Source organism: Pseudophryne corroboree, chromosome 6 (assembly GCF_028390025.1).
Source record: "Pseudophryne corroboree isolate aPseCor3 chromosome 6, aPseCor3.hap2, whole genome shotgun sequence".
In the NCBI taxonomy this organism is placed as follows: Eukaryota; Metazoa; Chordata; class Amphibia; order Anura; family Myobatrachidae; genus Pseudophryne; species Pseudophryne corroboree.
Genome location: NC_086449.1, coordinates 518,754,321 through 518,770,678, shown reverse-complemented (window position 1 = coordinate 518,770,678; position 16,358 = coordinate 518,754,321). Strand labels below are relative to the sequence as shown.

At 46.7% G+C, this 16,358-nt stretch overlaps 1 protein-coding gene across 4 annotated transcripts in view; it reads right to left on the bottom strand.

Moving 5' to 3' along the window:
- Window positions 1–16,358, bottom strand: part of BEST3 (bestrophin 3) — a 102,802-nt gene that overhangs the window by 66,955 nt on the left and 19,489 nt on the right. For 3 of the 4 annotated variants that reach the window (XM_063927484.1, XM_063927483.1, XM_063927485.1), the window contains exon 2: window positions 12,670–12,839. In XM_063927484.1, the coding sequence (XP_063783554.1) occupies window positions 12,670–12,821 (152 nt within the window). In that variant the 5' untranslated portion in view covers window positions 12,822–12,839. Of the gene's footprint in view, window positions 1–9,299; window positions 9,403–12,669; window positions 12,840–16,358 lie in introns of those variants that run through there. The other variant, XM_063927486.1, reaches the window with a different exon arrangement.

The window sequence follows — 16,358 nt, the reverse complement described above, 5'->3', positions numbered from 1 at the left end:
GCCAGTTGCAATGCCCCACAGTGCCAGATACATGCCCCACAGTGCCAGTTACAATGCCCCACAGTGCCAGATACATGCCCCACAGTGCCAGATACATGCCCCACAGTGCCAGTTACATTGCCCCACAGTGCCAGTTATAATGCCCCACAGTGCCAGATACATGTCTCACAGTGCCAGATACATGTCCCACAGTGCCAGTTACAATGCCCCACAGTGCCAGTTACAATGCCCCACAGTGCCAGATACATGCCCCACAGTGCCAGTTACATGCCCCACAGTGCCAGTTACATTGCCCCACAGTACCAGTGTTTTTTTAAGTTTACCTGCAGCGTTGAGGAGAAAGAGAGGGTACAGGCAGCAGTGTACACTGCTAGAGCCCGCCTCCACTCTCTGCAAGCACTCGCGGCTCCCCACATGTGCTTCATGTGGGGATCGGTGGATGTGCGCAGCGGACGCACACCCGCAGTCGCGCACACGCAATGTAGATTTTGCGGAGGGGGTGGAGGCGAGGCTCCTGGCTGCCGCTGCCTGTACTGTGTGACAGGCACAGCAGCCGGGGAGACAGGGAGAGCGCAGCGGGTAGCGCCGGCGTAATCCCTGTCGCATGGGGCGAGCGGGCCGTGCAGGTGCCTGTGGCACCCCCCTCTGATGGGTCTACCACGGCACCCAGGGCACGTGCCATGCTCGCCCTGTGCTAGATACGCCTCTGCCAAGCAGCATTCTGTACCTGCCTCCCAGTATTTTTGATAGACAGTGAATGGCTGTCAGCATGCTGATTGCTGTATGGTTGGAGCTATTCACCAATCAGAGTGCAGCATTCTTTACCTGCTTCCCAGCCTGCAGCCAGGCAGCCAATGGTTGTCAGCTTGCTGATAGGTGGATGGTTGGAGCTATGCAGCAATCAGAATGCTGACAGCCATTCACAGCATGGAAGCATGTGGAGAGGTGGCGTGGGCCACAGGAGGGGCAAGTTATGACTTTTGTTTTTCATTTATTTCTGTAAATGGGTGTGTAGGTGCCCCAGTGCATTGTTTTACCCAGGGCTTTCAATGCTGTTACGATGGCCCTGCTACTGAATCTATGCCCTTCATGACAGTACAAAGCATATTGTAACACAGTGTAGTAAAACTAATGTTTCTCAGCCCACATGTGGGCTCCATTAGCCATTACCAAAAATATAATTTATACATTACCACAAGTTAACCCTGTTTAATGAACAAAAACAAATGCACTCTATGGTATTGATATGATTCCACACAATAGCCCAAATATAATAGGCTCTGATTTGCTAGTTCAGCACAATTCCAGCGATATAGGGGCTAATTCAGGTTGGACCGCAAATTATTGCGTTCACCCCGTAGGCGCATGTGCAGCACCCGTCCTGTGCATGGTCCCGCACTTTCTGCAGGTGCCCCGAATAAAATGCGAACGCCTCTTCCTGTCAATCAGGCAGAGGCATTCGTGGGGCGGGGGAGGGCGGCAACGTTCCATTCCCTAGGTGGATGTGGAACGTTGCGGGGCGTGGCTTGGAAATGGGGGGCAAGCCGGCGCGAACAGGGGCGTGTCGGGGGCGTGATTGCGGCGGCTGCGTGATGTCACACGCAGCCGCCACGATCAGAAAGATGGCGTTGAGTCTCCTGCGGGCGCAACTAAGCTGCACCGCAAGAGGCAACATTAATTTCTGCTAACAATCGATCGCAATTTCTGCTTCTTAAAGGGGGGAGGCGGCGTTCAGCATGCTGGGCGGCCTTGCCCAGCGATGGACGGCCCCTAGCATGCTAACAAAAGGATTGCAAATTCTACTAATTAGCAGAATTTGCAATCCTTACCTAATTAGGCCCACAGCCCCCAGATTTAAAAAACCAAACTAATTACCAATTTAAATCTAGTAGCTATGTCACTGGGGGATGTAGCCAGGATCAGAATCCCGACAGTCACAATGCTGACAGATCCAGACGGTGAGAATTAGAGTAAGGGTTAGTTTTAGGGTCAAGGACTAGAAGGAGGCTTAGGGTTGGGCAGCGGGAGGGGACAGTTAGGGTTAGGCTTCTGAAGGGAATGGTTAAGGTTAGGCTGCGCATGGGGTAGGTTAGGGTTAGGGCTAGGGTTAAGATTAGAATACGCACCAGGATCCTTCGACATTGTGACCGTCAGGATTCTGACCACCGGTATTTCATACCAAGGGATGTGTGGTGAGGTAAATGGCTCAGGAGGCACTGGCTAGTACCAGAACCAGATTTACACACAATATATGAACCTGAGGGTTCATGTGGACATCATACACAGGTACAGCAGTATATACTGCTTCAAATTTGGTGAGTTTTGATCAGAGATGTGCAGAAAAGATAGGTAGGGGAGGCATAGTTTTTGATTATAAAAAGGATTAGAATAATACAATATATTCTTTGTATTTTTCATATACTTTGTATAGTCAAAACTCTGGCGTATGCTGGAGTATGGCAGGTTCTGCCTTACCTCACCACATGTCACTACCCAACCCGTTGCTGGGACCAGAGTCTATTACATTTTAGACAAGGTGTTAATTAATGAAAGGAGTTATGTGACCATAAGAAGACATAAGGTAAGGCCAATGGTCAGATGTTTTAATGCAGAGCACAGATCACAGAGGTGACTTCAACTATCACTAATAATTTAGGAAAATATTTATCAGACTTTCCAAAAAGAAGAGGTTCATAGCAGCCAATCAGATTCTATCTTCCATTTATCTAGTACAGTCTATTAAATGACAGCTGGACTCTAATTGGTTGCTATGAGAAACACTTCCACTTGTCCTCTCTAGAAGGTTTGATAAATCCCTGCCTTAGATTGGGAGGGAACATTGGCATATCTATAATGGGTGTACACCTTGCTTATACGTATCGCTCTAGAGTCGGTCAGCGCTGCAGAACTGGATAAATGTCGCAGTGACCATTTTCCCAGAGATTTGTGCATGGGCAGTAGAGAAGTCATAGGGAACATAGCACGGAGCCTGCACTCAGACTATCTCCTCTCTTAAACCGTCCCTGAGGGAGGATATGGTGACAGAGAGATTTATTGTGAGAGGAGACAGCAGAGCATATGACCAGGTGGCAGCCCCTCTTGCTCTGCTCAAGCTGTAAGTGAGGCTCACAGCAGAACAGATATGACAGGAGGATTAGGGTTAGACAGCGGGGAAGAAGGGTTAGGGTTAGGCACCAAGCGGGGCGGAGGGCTAGGGTTAGGCACCACCGGGAAGGGTTAGGTTTAGGCACCCACTAGGGAGGGTAAGGGTAGGGGGCAGGGGAGAGTTAGGGTACTTTAGAGGGGGCTGTCTGGATTCTGATGCTCGGGATGTCGCTGTAGGTACTGAATGCCGGCAGCCTGTCCATTGGGAAATCATACTGAATCTGTCCAAACAATAGATCTGCCTGTGACAGGTGAATTTGTGAGATCACTGCACAGATCACTATTAACTGTGCAGGCTTTATTAGGATAAAAAGTAAAGAAAGTGTTCAAATAAAAAAGAAAAAAGTGTGTGGTCCCCCAACACACTAACCAGCCCTGAAACAGGAAGCTGAAGTCCTCGGTGAGGTACATCCGCAAGTATTTCAAGTAAGATGGATGCCAAATAAAGGGGAAGGACAGTTTAAGTCCTTCTACTACTTGTGAGGGTGTAGGAGATTCAGCGCCACTGACTTTGTGTAATTGATCTTCAAATTAAACAGTACCCCAAATATCCTAAACTCCTCCATCAAGATTGAATAAGATTACAAGATGAATAATCACAGCCTGCATGATCTGCAAATAGAGTAAAATTTAAATTCTTTATCGATAGACATAAGGTTGAAGCCTAATGGACTAAAGATACACGCAGAGGACAAAGATCAATGGACAGAGGGAACAGCCCTGCCTAGAGCCGTTACCAATATCAAAAGGTGAATAAAGGGCAGGGGCAAATGCAGGATTTCTAGAGGGGAGTTTCCAAATATCATCCATAATCTCTCACTCCGCGGAACATTGGAGCAAGTGCGGGAGTCTGAGAGAGTGGCAGAAGTACCTAGTACAGATGGTCTGTAGTATAGGCTGTATAAAACATACTTAAGAAATATAAATAACAAGTGGTCAGGAAAAGGTTAAACATCCCATAATAAATAACAACACAAATCTTATAGCACCAGTAGGAGACAGAACTGCACTTTCTAAGCACACATTCTCCCACCTCATGGCAAGGCACCTGTTTCTCCTTCCTGGTAGCTGCTCTCTGGTCTAGTGCACTGATTGAGGGCTCAGATCCACACATACAGCAAACTTGATAAAAGAAGCTACTACCACCAGGCAGGTGCAGCAGCTCCGCTCTGTCCCTTACACTGCATGTTGTGGCAGAAGCTCTAGTAATAGTATTATATACTATTGCTATTGTGGTACTACTTTGAGCATCTGGCCAAGCAGAGGGGGGTTTCCGGACAACCAGAAACCCCCCTTGCGTTTGCCTATGAAGGGGGAGGGGTTGTTGTTTTTTAAATCTAGCAGAGGGGGAATTGTCAGAGACAGAATACATTAGTACCTAGTAGGATCCAGTCCCATGTGTTGGAGTACACCGGCCATGAAGACCCAAAGGCTGACAAAGGTTTTTTCCATATCAGTTGACAGAAGAATCATTGATGACATAGAGGATGATATGTGGTGTATGGGTACAGGACTTTGGTGACATTGTTTGGGGATTCCCGGCCCAGAACAAAGCCCACCTAGTAGTTATGAACAAGTATTGGATGGAGAATTATCAGTCTATTTGCCATCAATTTGGCAAAGAACTTCACATCGACTTTAAGACACAAAATTGTTCAGTAACTAGGACAGGATCTGGCCAGTATCTTGGCTGTTGAAATACTGTTGTCGGAATTCCGACACAGATCAGAATGCCGGTGCCAGCACACTAAATGAGATCACAATGCCGGCGCCAGCGTCCCGGCAGCCAGGATCCTAATCGACTGACTGCCGGGCTGCTGGAGAAGTAAGCCGTGGGTTGGGGAGGAGGTAAGGTTTACGCTGCGGGGGGAGGGTTAGATTGCGGTAAGGGGGGGTTACGTTTAGACTGCATGGAGGGGGGGGGGGGGGGTCAGATCTAGGCACCCCTGGGAGGATTAAGTTTAGGCTGCGCAGGGAGGAGGGAGGGGGGTAGGTTTAGTCTGCGGGAAGGAGGGGTTAGGTTTAGGCATCACCGAGGAGGGTTAGGGTAAGACTGCGGGTGGGGGATGGTTAGGTTTAGGTTACAGTAAGGGAGGGTTAGGGTTAGCGAGTGGGAGGTAGCATGCTTACCTTCATCAGGATTCTAAACGGCGGGATGCCGTAGTCGGTATTCTGACCGCCGGCATATCAGCCCCAACCCACTTGCACACAGGATGGGTTCCTTACCAATCTTAGGGATGACTGAAATTTGGGCATGGACAGTGGGGACAATTAGAGAGTTGTTGTAGAAAGTTATGCTGGACAGAGGGCCTGCAAGCTGTGTGAGACAGCCATATGTAGCGAGAGGGACAGGGGAGAAGTGACTGGGACAGTGCTTTAAGACACTGCAAAATCAACTTGCATGCTGGAGAGGCCGGTATGTGGGAAGATGCTGTCTGTTTTGCTTTTTGTTATATTTTTAGGTAACAACATTTATTGTCTTGACACTTGGCTGATAATCCTAATGGATATGTGTCCAGACCGGTTCTATACCTTGTGGCGCCCAGTGCTTAAGTTTCCACTGGCGCCCCCCCCCCCCCACGTGGCAAAACAGGGGCGTGGCTTCATAGGGGAGGGTCGTGGCCACAGTTATGCCCCCAGTAGCTGTGCCCCCAGATTTGCCCCAAGTAGTTGTGCCCCCCAGTTGATTTGCCCCCAGTAGATTTGCCCCCTGTAGCTGTGCCCCCAGTAGTTGTGCCCCCTGTACTTGTGCCCCCCTGTAGATTTGCCCCAGTAGCTGTGCCCCCAGTAGTTGTGCCCCCAGCAGCCGTGCCACAAGTTAATTTGCCCCCAGTAGCTGTTCCCCCTGTAGCAGTGCCCCCTGTAGTTGTGCCACTAGTAGTAGTGCCCCTTCTACTGTGCCCCCAGTAGTAGTGCCCCCTGTAGATGTGCCCCCTGTATGTGCCCCCAGTAGTAGTGCCCCCTGTATGTGCCCCCAGTAGTAGTGCCCCCAGTATGTGCCCCCTGTAGTAGCGCCGCTTTGAAACCCTAAAAGAAAAATCACAATACTTACCTACCTCGCTCCTGCTTCGGGACCGCTGCTGCTGCTGTCTCCGGGCGCCGGCTCCTCTCTATGGGAGAGACGTCATGACGTCTCTCCCATAGCAGCGCCGCAGCCACTGACACTAGGGGTCAATTTTGACCTCTAGCGCGAGTCAGCGACGCCGGCTGCAGCGGGCGCACACGGTGCTCGCTGCAGCCGGGGGCCGGGGAGCATGGAAGGAGGGAGGATCATTAGTAGCGGCTCTTACCACGGCGTTGCCCTCAGGGTAGCGGCACCCCGGGCAAAAAACCTGCTTGCCCGTGGCAAGAGCCACTACTGTATGTGTCCTGTGTGTTCAAATACTGAATAACTAACAACATGTTCATTTAGTTTTCTGATGTACGAATGACTTACTAGATTTTACTTCATGGTTACAGGTTACCTTTTACACACAAAGCTGCCTACCTACATAGATGTTTATAACAAGGACAGTGCAGTTGTGCAGTTTACAGTGACAGATAGCAATCTGAGGACTGTTGGCTCCTTAGCAAAGGAAAGAAAAACTTGAAAAAGCTCAGTTCCTACTTCCTGCCACCTGTAATACTCTGAAGATAAAAGACCCCTTGCCATAAAAAGGACAATATCCACTTTAAATAGTTAACCAATATGGATCAAGTTATAACAAAAATGAAGAGATTTGGGGCATATGTAATAGCGTCTGAGTTTGCTGGATGTGCGGGATGATGGACGATCTCTGAGAATTTTTAAAGCGGCAATAATTTACAAGGCAAAACCATGCCTTGTAAATGATTGCCACTATCTAAAAGCTTTCAGGATCGGCCAGCATCCCGCACCTCCGTCAAACAAGGACCCTATTACACATGCCCCTATATCATACTTGCCTACTTTTGATAAAGCATTTCAGGGAGATTGTGAAAGTAAAGGTCCATACACACGGAGCGATATAGCTGAGCGATTTTGACTATATAGTCAAAATCGCTCAGAAAGTTAGTGCATATCTTTCCATGTGTACACAGCCAGCGATAGCGATGCGCGTCCCCGCCAGGTCACTATCGCTGCTAAAAATAGACTGTGCTAGCTTTATTTCTACCGAGATTATCTTATTTGTTTCACATGGAGTGGCTTGAAATGTTGATCGACAAAGAAAGTAAAATTAAAAAGTTCTTTTTTCTTATGTACGAACACTGACGGAGGTCATTAGGAACCCTCTTCGACAAGCTATATCACACACTACCTGGTACACCCTGGAAATACTTGCCATGGGTCAACCTCCTTTTTAGGAATTCTGCGATCTGTCCGGGAATCTACATTGTCTGTGCCTAACTATTATTATGTATTTCTGTATCATACCAGGTTATTCCTTTATTGTTTTGTCTTCATGTCGTATATTGCTATATATGTTTTCTGCAATTGTCCAGTAAAGTATTCTAAAAAAAAAAAAAAAAAAAAAAAAAAAATAGACTGTGCAGGCAAGTCAATTTTGGCTAGGTCGCTGGAAAAGAAAAAGCATCCCCTTGCTTAAATGAGTTAGCCAAAATCGCCCATAGCCAAAATTGCTGGTAAAGTTAGTCAAAGGGGGAGAGTCAGTTGGGAGTCTGTTTTTTCCTATCTAATAGACAGGAAAAAAACAGACACCCAACCGACTTTTCAAACATTTAAATTCCACCAAAAATCTCCTACTGCCAGTTCGAGGGAAAATGCTCAGTCAAAATCTCTCATAGTTAAAATCTCTCCGTGTGTATGCACCTTAACACCTATCAGTGCGGACGTGTACTGCAACATCTGAGAGGTGTGTCATAAAAATGACTTACATCCAAATGTAAATGAGCCCCAAAGTGTCTACTTGTTGAAGAAAAGATACTTACATTTTGCAGAACTTGTTCGTGTATTGTGGTTTACAAGAGGTTCCATATACTGTAAGTGGCCACGAGAAACTTTATTTAAAATGCATGTAGCCATAGGGATCATTGTGCCTTATAACCAATACAGGGAAATGGCACTGATGCTCCCATTTGAATGTTTGTATCTGTGATTAATCCCCCCCCCCCCCAGGAATGTTACAGCTGCATAATGGGGTTAAGGTGCAATCAGGGAGATTGCTGGTCTATTCAGGCAGTGAGGGAGATTGCTGCTATTTCAGGGAGTCTCCTGGTGAAGGAGGGAGGGTAGGCAAGTATGCCCTATATATTCAATGTAATGGTCTCAATACTACCCCAAGACTTATCTGCAGACCGAACAACAGAGCATGCCCTAAACCAGCTTAAAGCCTGTCCATAACCTTAAACAGGGTACACACCCGGTAGATATACCTCATCACGCCGACTGAGAAGCTGATTCAGGTAAGCATACACAATTACCGATCAGCCGCTCAATGTATCGGTGAGGACACCCAGCTGGATGGGCATATGAATTTGCCACCCTGCTGTGAGGTCAGTCCCTGCAGCAAGTGTATGGGTGGTCGGTAGACAGCCCGCACACACAGCCAGATGTGCCAATGTATCTTTAGATATAGCGGCCATCGGCTGTGCTGCACAGCCATCTCAATATGTCTGTGAACGACGTCATTCACAGATATATCACGTGTACATACCTGCAGAGCAACTCGCGATATATCAGCTATTCGCTCAAATAGTCAATATATCACTTAGTGTGTACTCAGCTTTTGCCATCTTCTGATCATTTAATATTCTTTATACTTCACAAATAATTACAAGCTACAGCAACACTAATCTGCTGTTTTGCAAAGGAGAATGGGCAAACTAATGCCTTACAGCAGTAATGTGCAGCAGCTTACAACAGTTACTGTAAATATCTCATATCAGTCAGTGAGTGTTGACTCTGAAGACCCTGGTACACTGAAGACTCTCTTGTGACTCAGCTCACTCCAGTGACGTGCGGTGAGGTCAGAGGCTGGGGAGGCACAAATGGTGGTGGGTCTCAGTGCCAGGAGCCTGACTCACCCCCTACACAATTTAACTCTTATTTCCCTGCACTACATCCATGCAAACACAGGGAGAACATACAGTACATACAGTAATAGCCAGGTCACAGCAATCACCCTAGTGTTGTGAGTAAACTGTTGGATACTTACTTCTGGGTGAGGTGCCCCCATTGCCCCCTCACCTGCAGAACACCACTGGCCTGGTGCAGCAGGTTACACAGGACAATACAGTCAACAGTGATACAGACAGCAGCACCTGGGGAGGGAGAGCAGGAACATATATGTACACTACATCTCACTACTGTAGCCACACACACAGAGTCCTGTCCCCACACTCACTAGATGCCACACACACACACACACACACACACACACACACACACACACACACACACACACAGTCCTGTCCCCACACTCACTGCAGATGCCACAGACACACACCTGTTCCCGCACTCACTACAGATGCCACACATGCCTGTCCCCACACTCACTAGATGCCACACACACCTGTCCCCGCACTCACTACAGATGCCACAGACACACACCTGTTCCCGCACTCACTACAGATGCCACACATGCCTGTCCCCACACTCACTAGATGCCACACACACCTGTCCCCGCACTCACTACAGATGCCACAGACACACACCTGTTCCCGCACTCACTACAGATGCCACACATGCCTATCCCCACACTCACTAGATGCCACACACACCTGTCCCCGCACTCACTACTGATGCTACATGCACACCTGTCCCCGCATTCACTACAGATTACACACTCCCCTGTCCCCACACTCACTACAGATGACACACACACGCACACACGCACACACACACACACACACACACACACACACACACACACACACACACAGTCCCTGCACTCACTACAGATTACACACACCTGTACCTGCACTCACTACAGATTACACACTCCCCTGTCCCCACACTCACTACAGATGCCACACAACACACACACACACACACACACACACACGTGTCCCCGCACTCACTACAGATTACACACAAACCTGTCCCCGCACTCACTACAGATTACACACTCACCTGTCCCCACACTCACTACAGATGCCACACACACCTGTCCCCGCACTCACTACAGATTACACACTCACCTGTCCCCGCACTCACTACAGATTACACACTCACCTGTCCCCGCACTCACTACAGATGCCAAACACACACCTGTCCCTGCACTCACTACAGATGCCACAGACACACACACACACACACACACACACTCCTGTCCCCACACTCACTACAGATGCCATACACACTCACACACTGAGTCCTGTCCCCACACTCACTACAGATGCCACACACACACACCTGTCCCCACACTCACTACAGATGCCACACACACACACACACACACACACACACACACACACACACTCCTGTCCCCACACTCACTACAGATGACACACACACACACACACACACACACACACACACACACAGTCCTGTCCCCACATTTACTACAGATGACACACACACACACACACACACACACACACACGTCCCCACACTCACTACAGATGCCAGATACACAGATTCCTGACACACACACACACACACACACACACACACACACCTGTCCCTGCACTCACTACAGATTACACACACCTGTACCTGGCTGCACTCACTACAGATTACACACTCACCTGTCCCCACACTCACTACAGATGCCACACACACACACACACACACACACACACACACACACGTCCCTACACTCACTACAGATGCCAGACACACAGATTCCTGACACACACACACACACACACACACACACACACACAGTCCTGTCCCCGAACTTACTACAGATGCCACACACACCTGTCCCCACACTCACTACAGATGCCACAGACACACACCTGTTCCCGCACTCACTACAGATGCCACACATGCCTGTCCCCACACTCACTACAGATGCCACACACACACCTGTCCCCGCACTCACTACTGATGCCACATACACACCTGTCCCCGCACTCACTACAGATTACACACTCCCCTGTCCCCACACTCACTACAGATGCCACACACACTCGTGTCCCCGCACTCACTACAGATTACACACACACCTGTCCCCGCACTCACTACAGATGCCACACACACACACACACACACACACACACACACACACGTGTCCCCGCACTCACTACAGATTACACACACACACCTGTCCCAGCACTCACTACAGATTACACACTCACCTGTCCCCACACTCACTACAGATGCCACACACACACACCTGTCCCCGCACTCACTACAGATGCCAAACACACACCTGTCCCTGCACTCACTACAGATGCCACACACACCTGTCCCCACACTCACTACAGATGCCATACACACTCACACACTGAGTCCTGTCCCCGCACTCACTACAGATGCCACACACACACCTGTCCCCACACTCACTACAGATGCCACACACACACACACACACAAACAAACAAACAAACAAACACACACACACTCCTGTCCCCACACTCACTACAGATGACACACACACAGTCCTGTCCCCACATTTACTACAGATGACACACACACACACACACACACACACACACACACACACACACGTCCCCACACTCACTACAGATGCCAGATACACAGATTCCTGACACACACACACACACTCTCTCATTGTTCAGGTCCTGGCAGCTACTAACCTCTGTCACTGTGCACGGGTGGCTTCTGCTGACATTGTGGGTCCCCATTTCCCTCCTCCCCTGCCACACTGCTCGACTACGGTCTTCCTGGCTTCCTGCACTTCCTGGATTGGTCACATGACCAATCCGAGCTGTCCATCAGAGCTCAAGCAGGCCTCCACTATGAGGCATGCCTCACATTTCTCTGTTCTATGCGGTCTGATTGGCCACTGTGTAGCCCCGCCCATCTGTACAGGCAGTGTCTGACAGTGTGCCCTGCAGATCTGGTAAGTTTTATCTATAAAGATGATTGAATTAATACAAAGAAGAAGCATATAAATTATAAATATCCTCTTTGTGTTATCCCAATCATTTTTATAGTGAGAACTCTGAGTATAACAGGGAGCATGACAGGTGAGGCACTGCCTCCCCTGCTTCCCCTGACTGTACGTCCCTGGCTCACTCCCATATCCAGATCTGGGAGGTTAGCCCTATACTTGTATACATTCTATTAATGTATGTTCTGCTCCCAGTAGTTTTGCTTTGTTTAAATTGTGAAAATAAATATTTTGAAATAACTGAAACAAATATTAAGCATACAAATATATAATAATAATAATAATAATAATAATAATAATAATAATATTATTATTATTATTATTATTATTATTATTAAAAAAGTATACATATTAAACAAAATAAAACCCACAAGCTGAAAGTATATATTGTTGGGGATTCATACTGTTGAGGGTATACACACAGGGCTATCTGTTGCTATCTAGGAACATCATGTGCAACCAGATGTTATAATAATCTGAAAAAGCATGCAATAGAGAATACCTGTATATGACACTCAATGTGGTATATAAACTGATGAATAAAAAGAACTCTCTGTACAGCAACTTATAAATGCTTCCTCTCCACTTTAGCAGCAATCGGTGAAACCCGAAGAACGTTGCATTTGCTACCTTACTGGAGTAAGTCACTGTCATCTTCTTGACACGTTTCTCCTGAAAGACAGAAGAGACTTCTTGGGAACTGGTATCATATTAGAAAACTGTGCAATGTATATATGGTATAGGAATAGTATGACCAAATACAATGGTTATATACTTATTTTACAACAAATTTGAAGAGAAAATGCTTTTTGTGATGTTATGCATCTGTTTCTACACTAGTGTGGACATTAACATGGTTAATATGAGCCAAAAAACGGGAATGGCTGAGGGATGGATTTGTGCATTCCCTATGGGAACATTTGGGCTTGCATCTGTAATTGGAAGACGCAGGTGCACAACAACCCCTACTTTTGCACCTAAATGGAAACATTAGACTTCATTTTATGGACTAAGCCTTCAGGGGTGTGAAGACACTTTCCTAAAATGAAAAAAGTATCCAAACCTCCACCCCTCAAAAAACATAAAAAAACAATTCAGTCCCAATTTGACGGCTCTGCATTGCTCCAAACAGTTTAAACCCATGTATTGAAAGTATGACATGTTTGTGCTCCGTAGCATTGATGAAGGGTCTCATCCACACCTACCAATGTCCAGCTACCAGTGTATGCAGAGGCGTAACTCTGGGAGGCAACGGAGTCAGCTGCCACCGGGCTCCTCCTCTGTGGGGGTGCACCTCTCCTCCCGTTCCGTGTGTTCAGCAACACCATTCAAGTTAATTGATAGCCGCTGCTATCTCTTTCTTCCTTCCTCTTTATTATAGATGCACATTTTACAAGTATCATACCCAGGATGAAAACCCACAACCTATTACACTGGAAGCAGACACCTTACTGATGAACTATTTGCTCCATCATAGGAAGCATGAGAATTCTAACTATATGAAGTTATTTCTATGACAATTACAAGTAACTTCACATAGTTAGAATCTGCAGGCTTGCTAAGCAGGAGTAAATATCTCCATCAGTATGGTGTCCGCTTCCAGTGTCATAGGAAGTGGGATCTAATCCTGCTTATAACGCTTGTAAAATAATTGTCGGATAAATAATCAGCATTGTGAGTGACTGAGCAGATCTATGTAGTGTGTGGCTGCACACTACATGGATCTGCCTAGTTGCAATGGTATTGAACTGACAATTCTAACTTCATATAGTTAGAATCTGCAGGCTTGCTAAGTAGGAGTAAATAGCTCTATCAGTAAGGTGTCTTCCTTCAGTGTAACAGGTCATGGGTTCTAATCCTGGGTATGACTGCTAAGAAAGGTGCGATTTAAAATAAATGACAATGAAATGTATACTTTAAATACACACATTTTATTTCAGAACACTCCATATACACACACATATACATACATACATATATTTAACTATATATAGCGGGGGGGGGGCACCAATATTTATCTGGGACAAACTTACGCCACTGAGTGTATGGATAGTTTGGAGACAGCGGTAAGGGGGCTTATATATATAGGGGGGGGGGGGCACCAATATTTATCTGGGACAAACTTACGCCACTGAGTGTATGGATAGTTTGGAGACAGCGGTAAGGGGGCTTATAGCAGTTCAGAAGCACTGGGGATGCCCCCAGAGTGACATGACTTACCCCCTTTCACAATCTGTCCCAATTTGAAAAGCTTCAAAGTTGGAAAGTATGAAATCAGTAAGATGTGCAATTTAAATTTTCCTACACAACACAATGTTATTATGCCTATAAATCTTAGGTGTATGAATTAGAGATGAATGTGCTAAAATGAAAAAGCATACTGAAGTATTTGCTAAATAAATTAAGCATCTCTAACAATAAATTGGCCCCGATGAATAATAAAAGCCACATAGACCCTAGTCTAAGTATTGCAAGGTTGACAGCTGCCCTTACTTCATTATTTTAGCCCTTTTTTTGTACTGTAAAACTAACTATAATTTCAAATTACTCCTGTTATTCATTTGATGCAGATCATAAATTCTGAGACTGAGCCATGGAGTTCTGCGGAAATACAGAAGAAGTGGAGGAGCAGTAATTTCGAACATCAATGCAGGAAGCCTACAGACTTCAGATGTAAGAAATAATGCACAAAGCACCTGTTGCATCATGCATTCCTGGTTTTGCCCCATGTAAATATGTATGGCCATTACTTTCTATACAGATAAATACTAGATCCATTTCATGTGTGTCTGAAGTACTCTCTTGCTCCACCCAGTGTCAAATAAACAAATACAGGGGCAACATGGTGCCTTATTCATAGGTGTACACAGAAGCTGCACTGGCCATCTGAGCAACCCGCAGGCGAGGCCAGTAAATCTGCGTCGGAAGGCAACATACCTCCATTTTCAGGAATACAGCCAGGCGCCACCCCATCCCTGCCCCAATTCTGTCAATCAGGCTGGGCCTTAGGGGCCACTGTGTGCAACAACGCAGGACCTGTTCAGCGCATGCGCAGTCCTCCCGCCGTTGGAGTTGTACACAAACCAACGTGTCGGCATACAACTCTGAATCAGGCCTTTGGTCTTATATGAATTATTAAGAAATCCATATGGGCTTATTTTCAAGTTTCTTTTCGATTAAAAACAGTATTTTATATATACTGTGAATGTTATTTTTTTTTTTTAGATGTTTAATTGAAAAGTCTAAAGATGCACACTTAATCCAAAATTCCTGGTATGTAATGGAGCCTGTTGCAACGTGTGCAGAATGTTATAACAATTATACGTATAGACAATTCAGACTACAGAGAGGAACAGTCAGAGGCAAATATAATGCAAATTGTACTCAGTGCATCTAGAAGCAGATTGAGAATCTCTTTGCTATACATCCCTCTGCATATAGATTTGCAAATCAAATAAATTCAGGGAATGCAGTTAATAACACAATCCTGGTGATATCACTTTGAGGGCATAGGGCCTAATTTAGCAGGATATGCAATCCTTGCCATCACATGCTGGGGGGCGCCCATCGCAGGGAAAGGCCGTCGCGCATGCGACCCTCCCCCCACCCACTGCAATCATGCTCTAATTGTGATGGCAATGCAATTAGAGCATGGTCGCAGAAACTACTGAAGCCTCCCGCCGCCTTTTTTTATGACAACATGCAGCCACCCCGAAAACGCTGCCGACATGCACCTGTTTCCCCAAGGCCACCCCGAAAATGTTCTGTCGCCACCCCCGCCCGCCCCGCGAATGCCTCTGTCTGTCAATTGGGCAGAGGCATTCGCAGTTAATGCGGGCCGACCGCATTAACTGCGGGCACATGCGCATGACATGACTTGCGCATGCGTACACGGGCCCTGTCGCTTAAATTGCGGTCACATCGCGTTTGCGATGCGACCTGAATAAGGCCCATAATGTACAGAATAAAAGAAGATATATGAGTAAAAAGGAATTATAAGGCCATAGACTGTCGCCCACATTCTATAGTGTCATTAAGACCAAAAATGTTTTAACACATATTAACACTGTAGTTGCACCTTTTTTAATATAATGCTCAAATACTTCTGCAAAAGAAAGCAATTTCCAGACAGCATTTTCCTATACATAGTTGGCAGCAGTAACACATGTCATGGTTATAGAAGTGCATTAT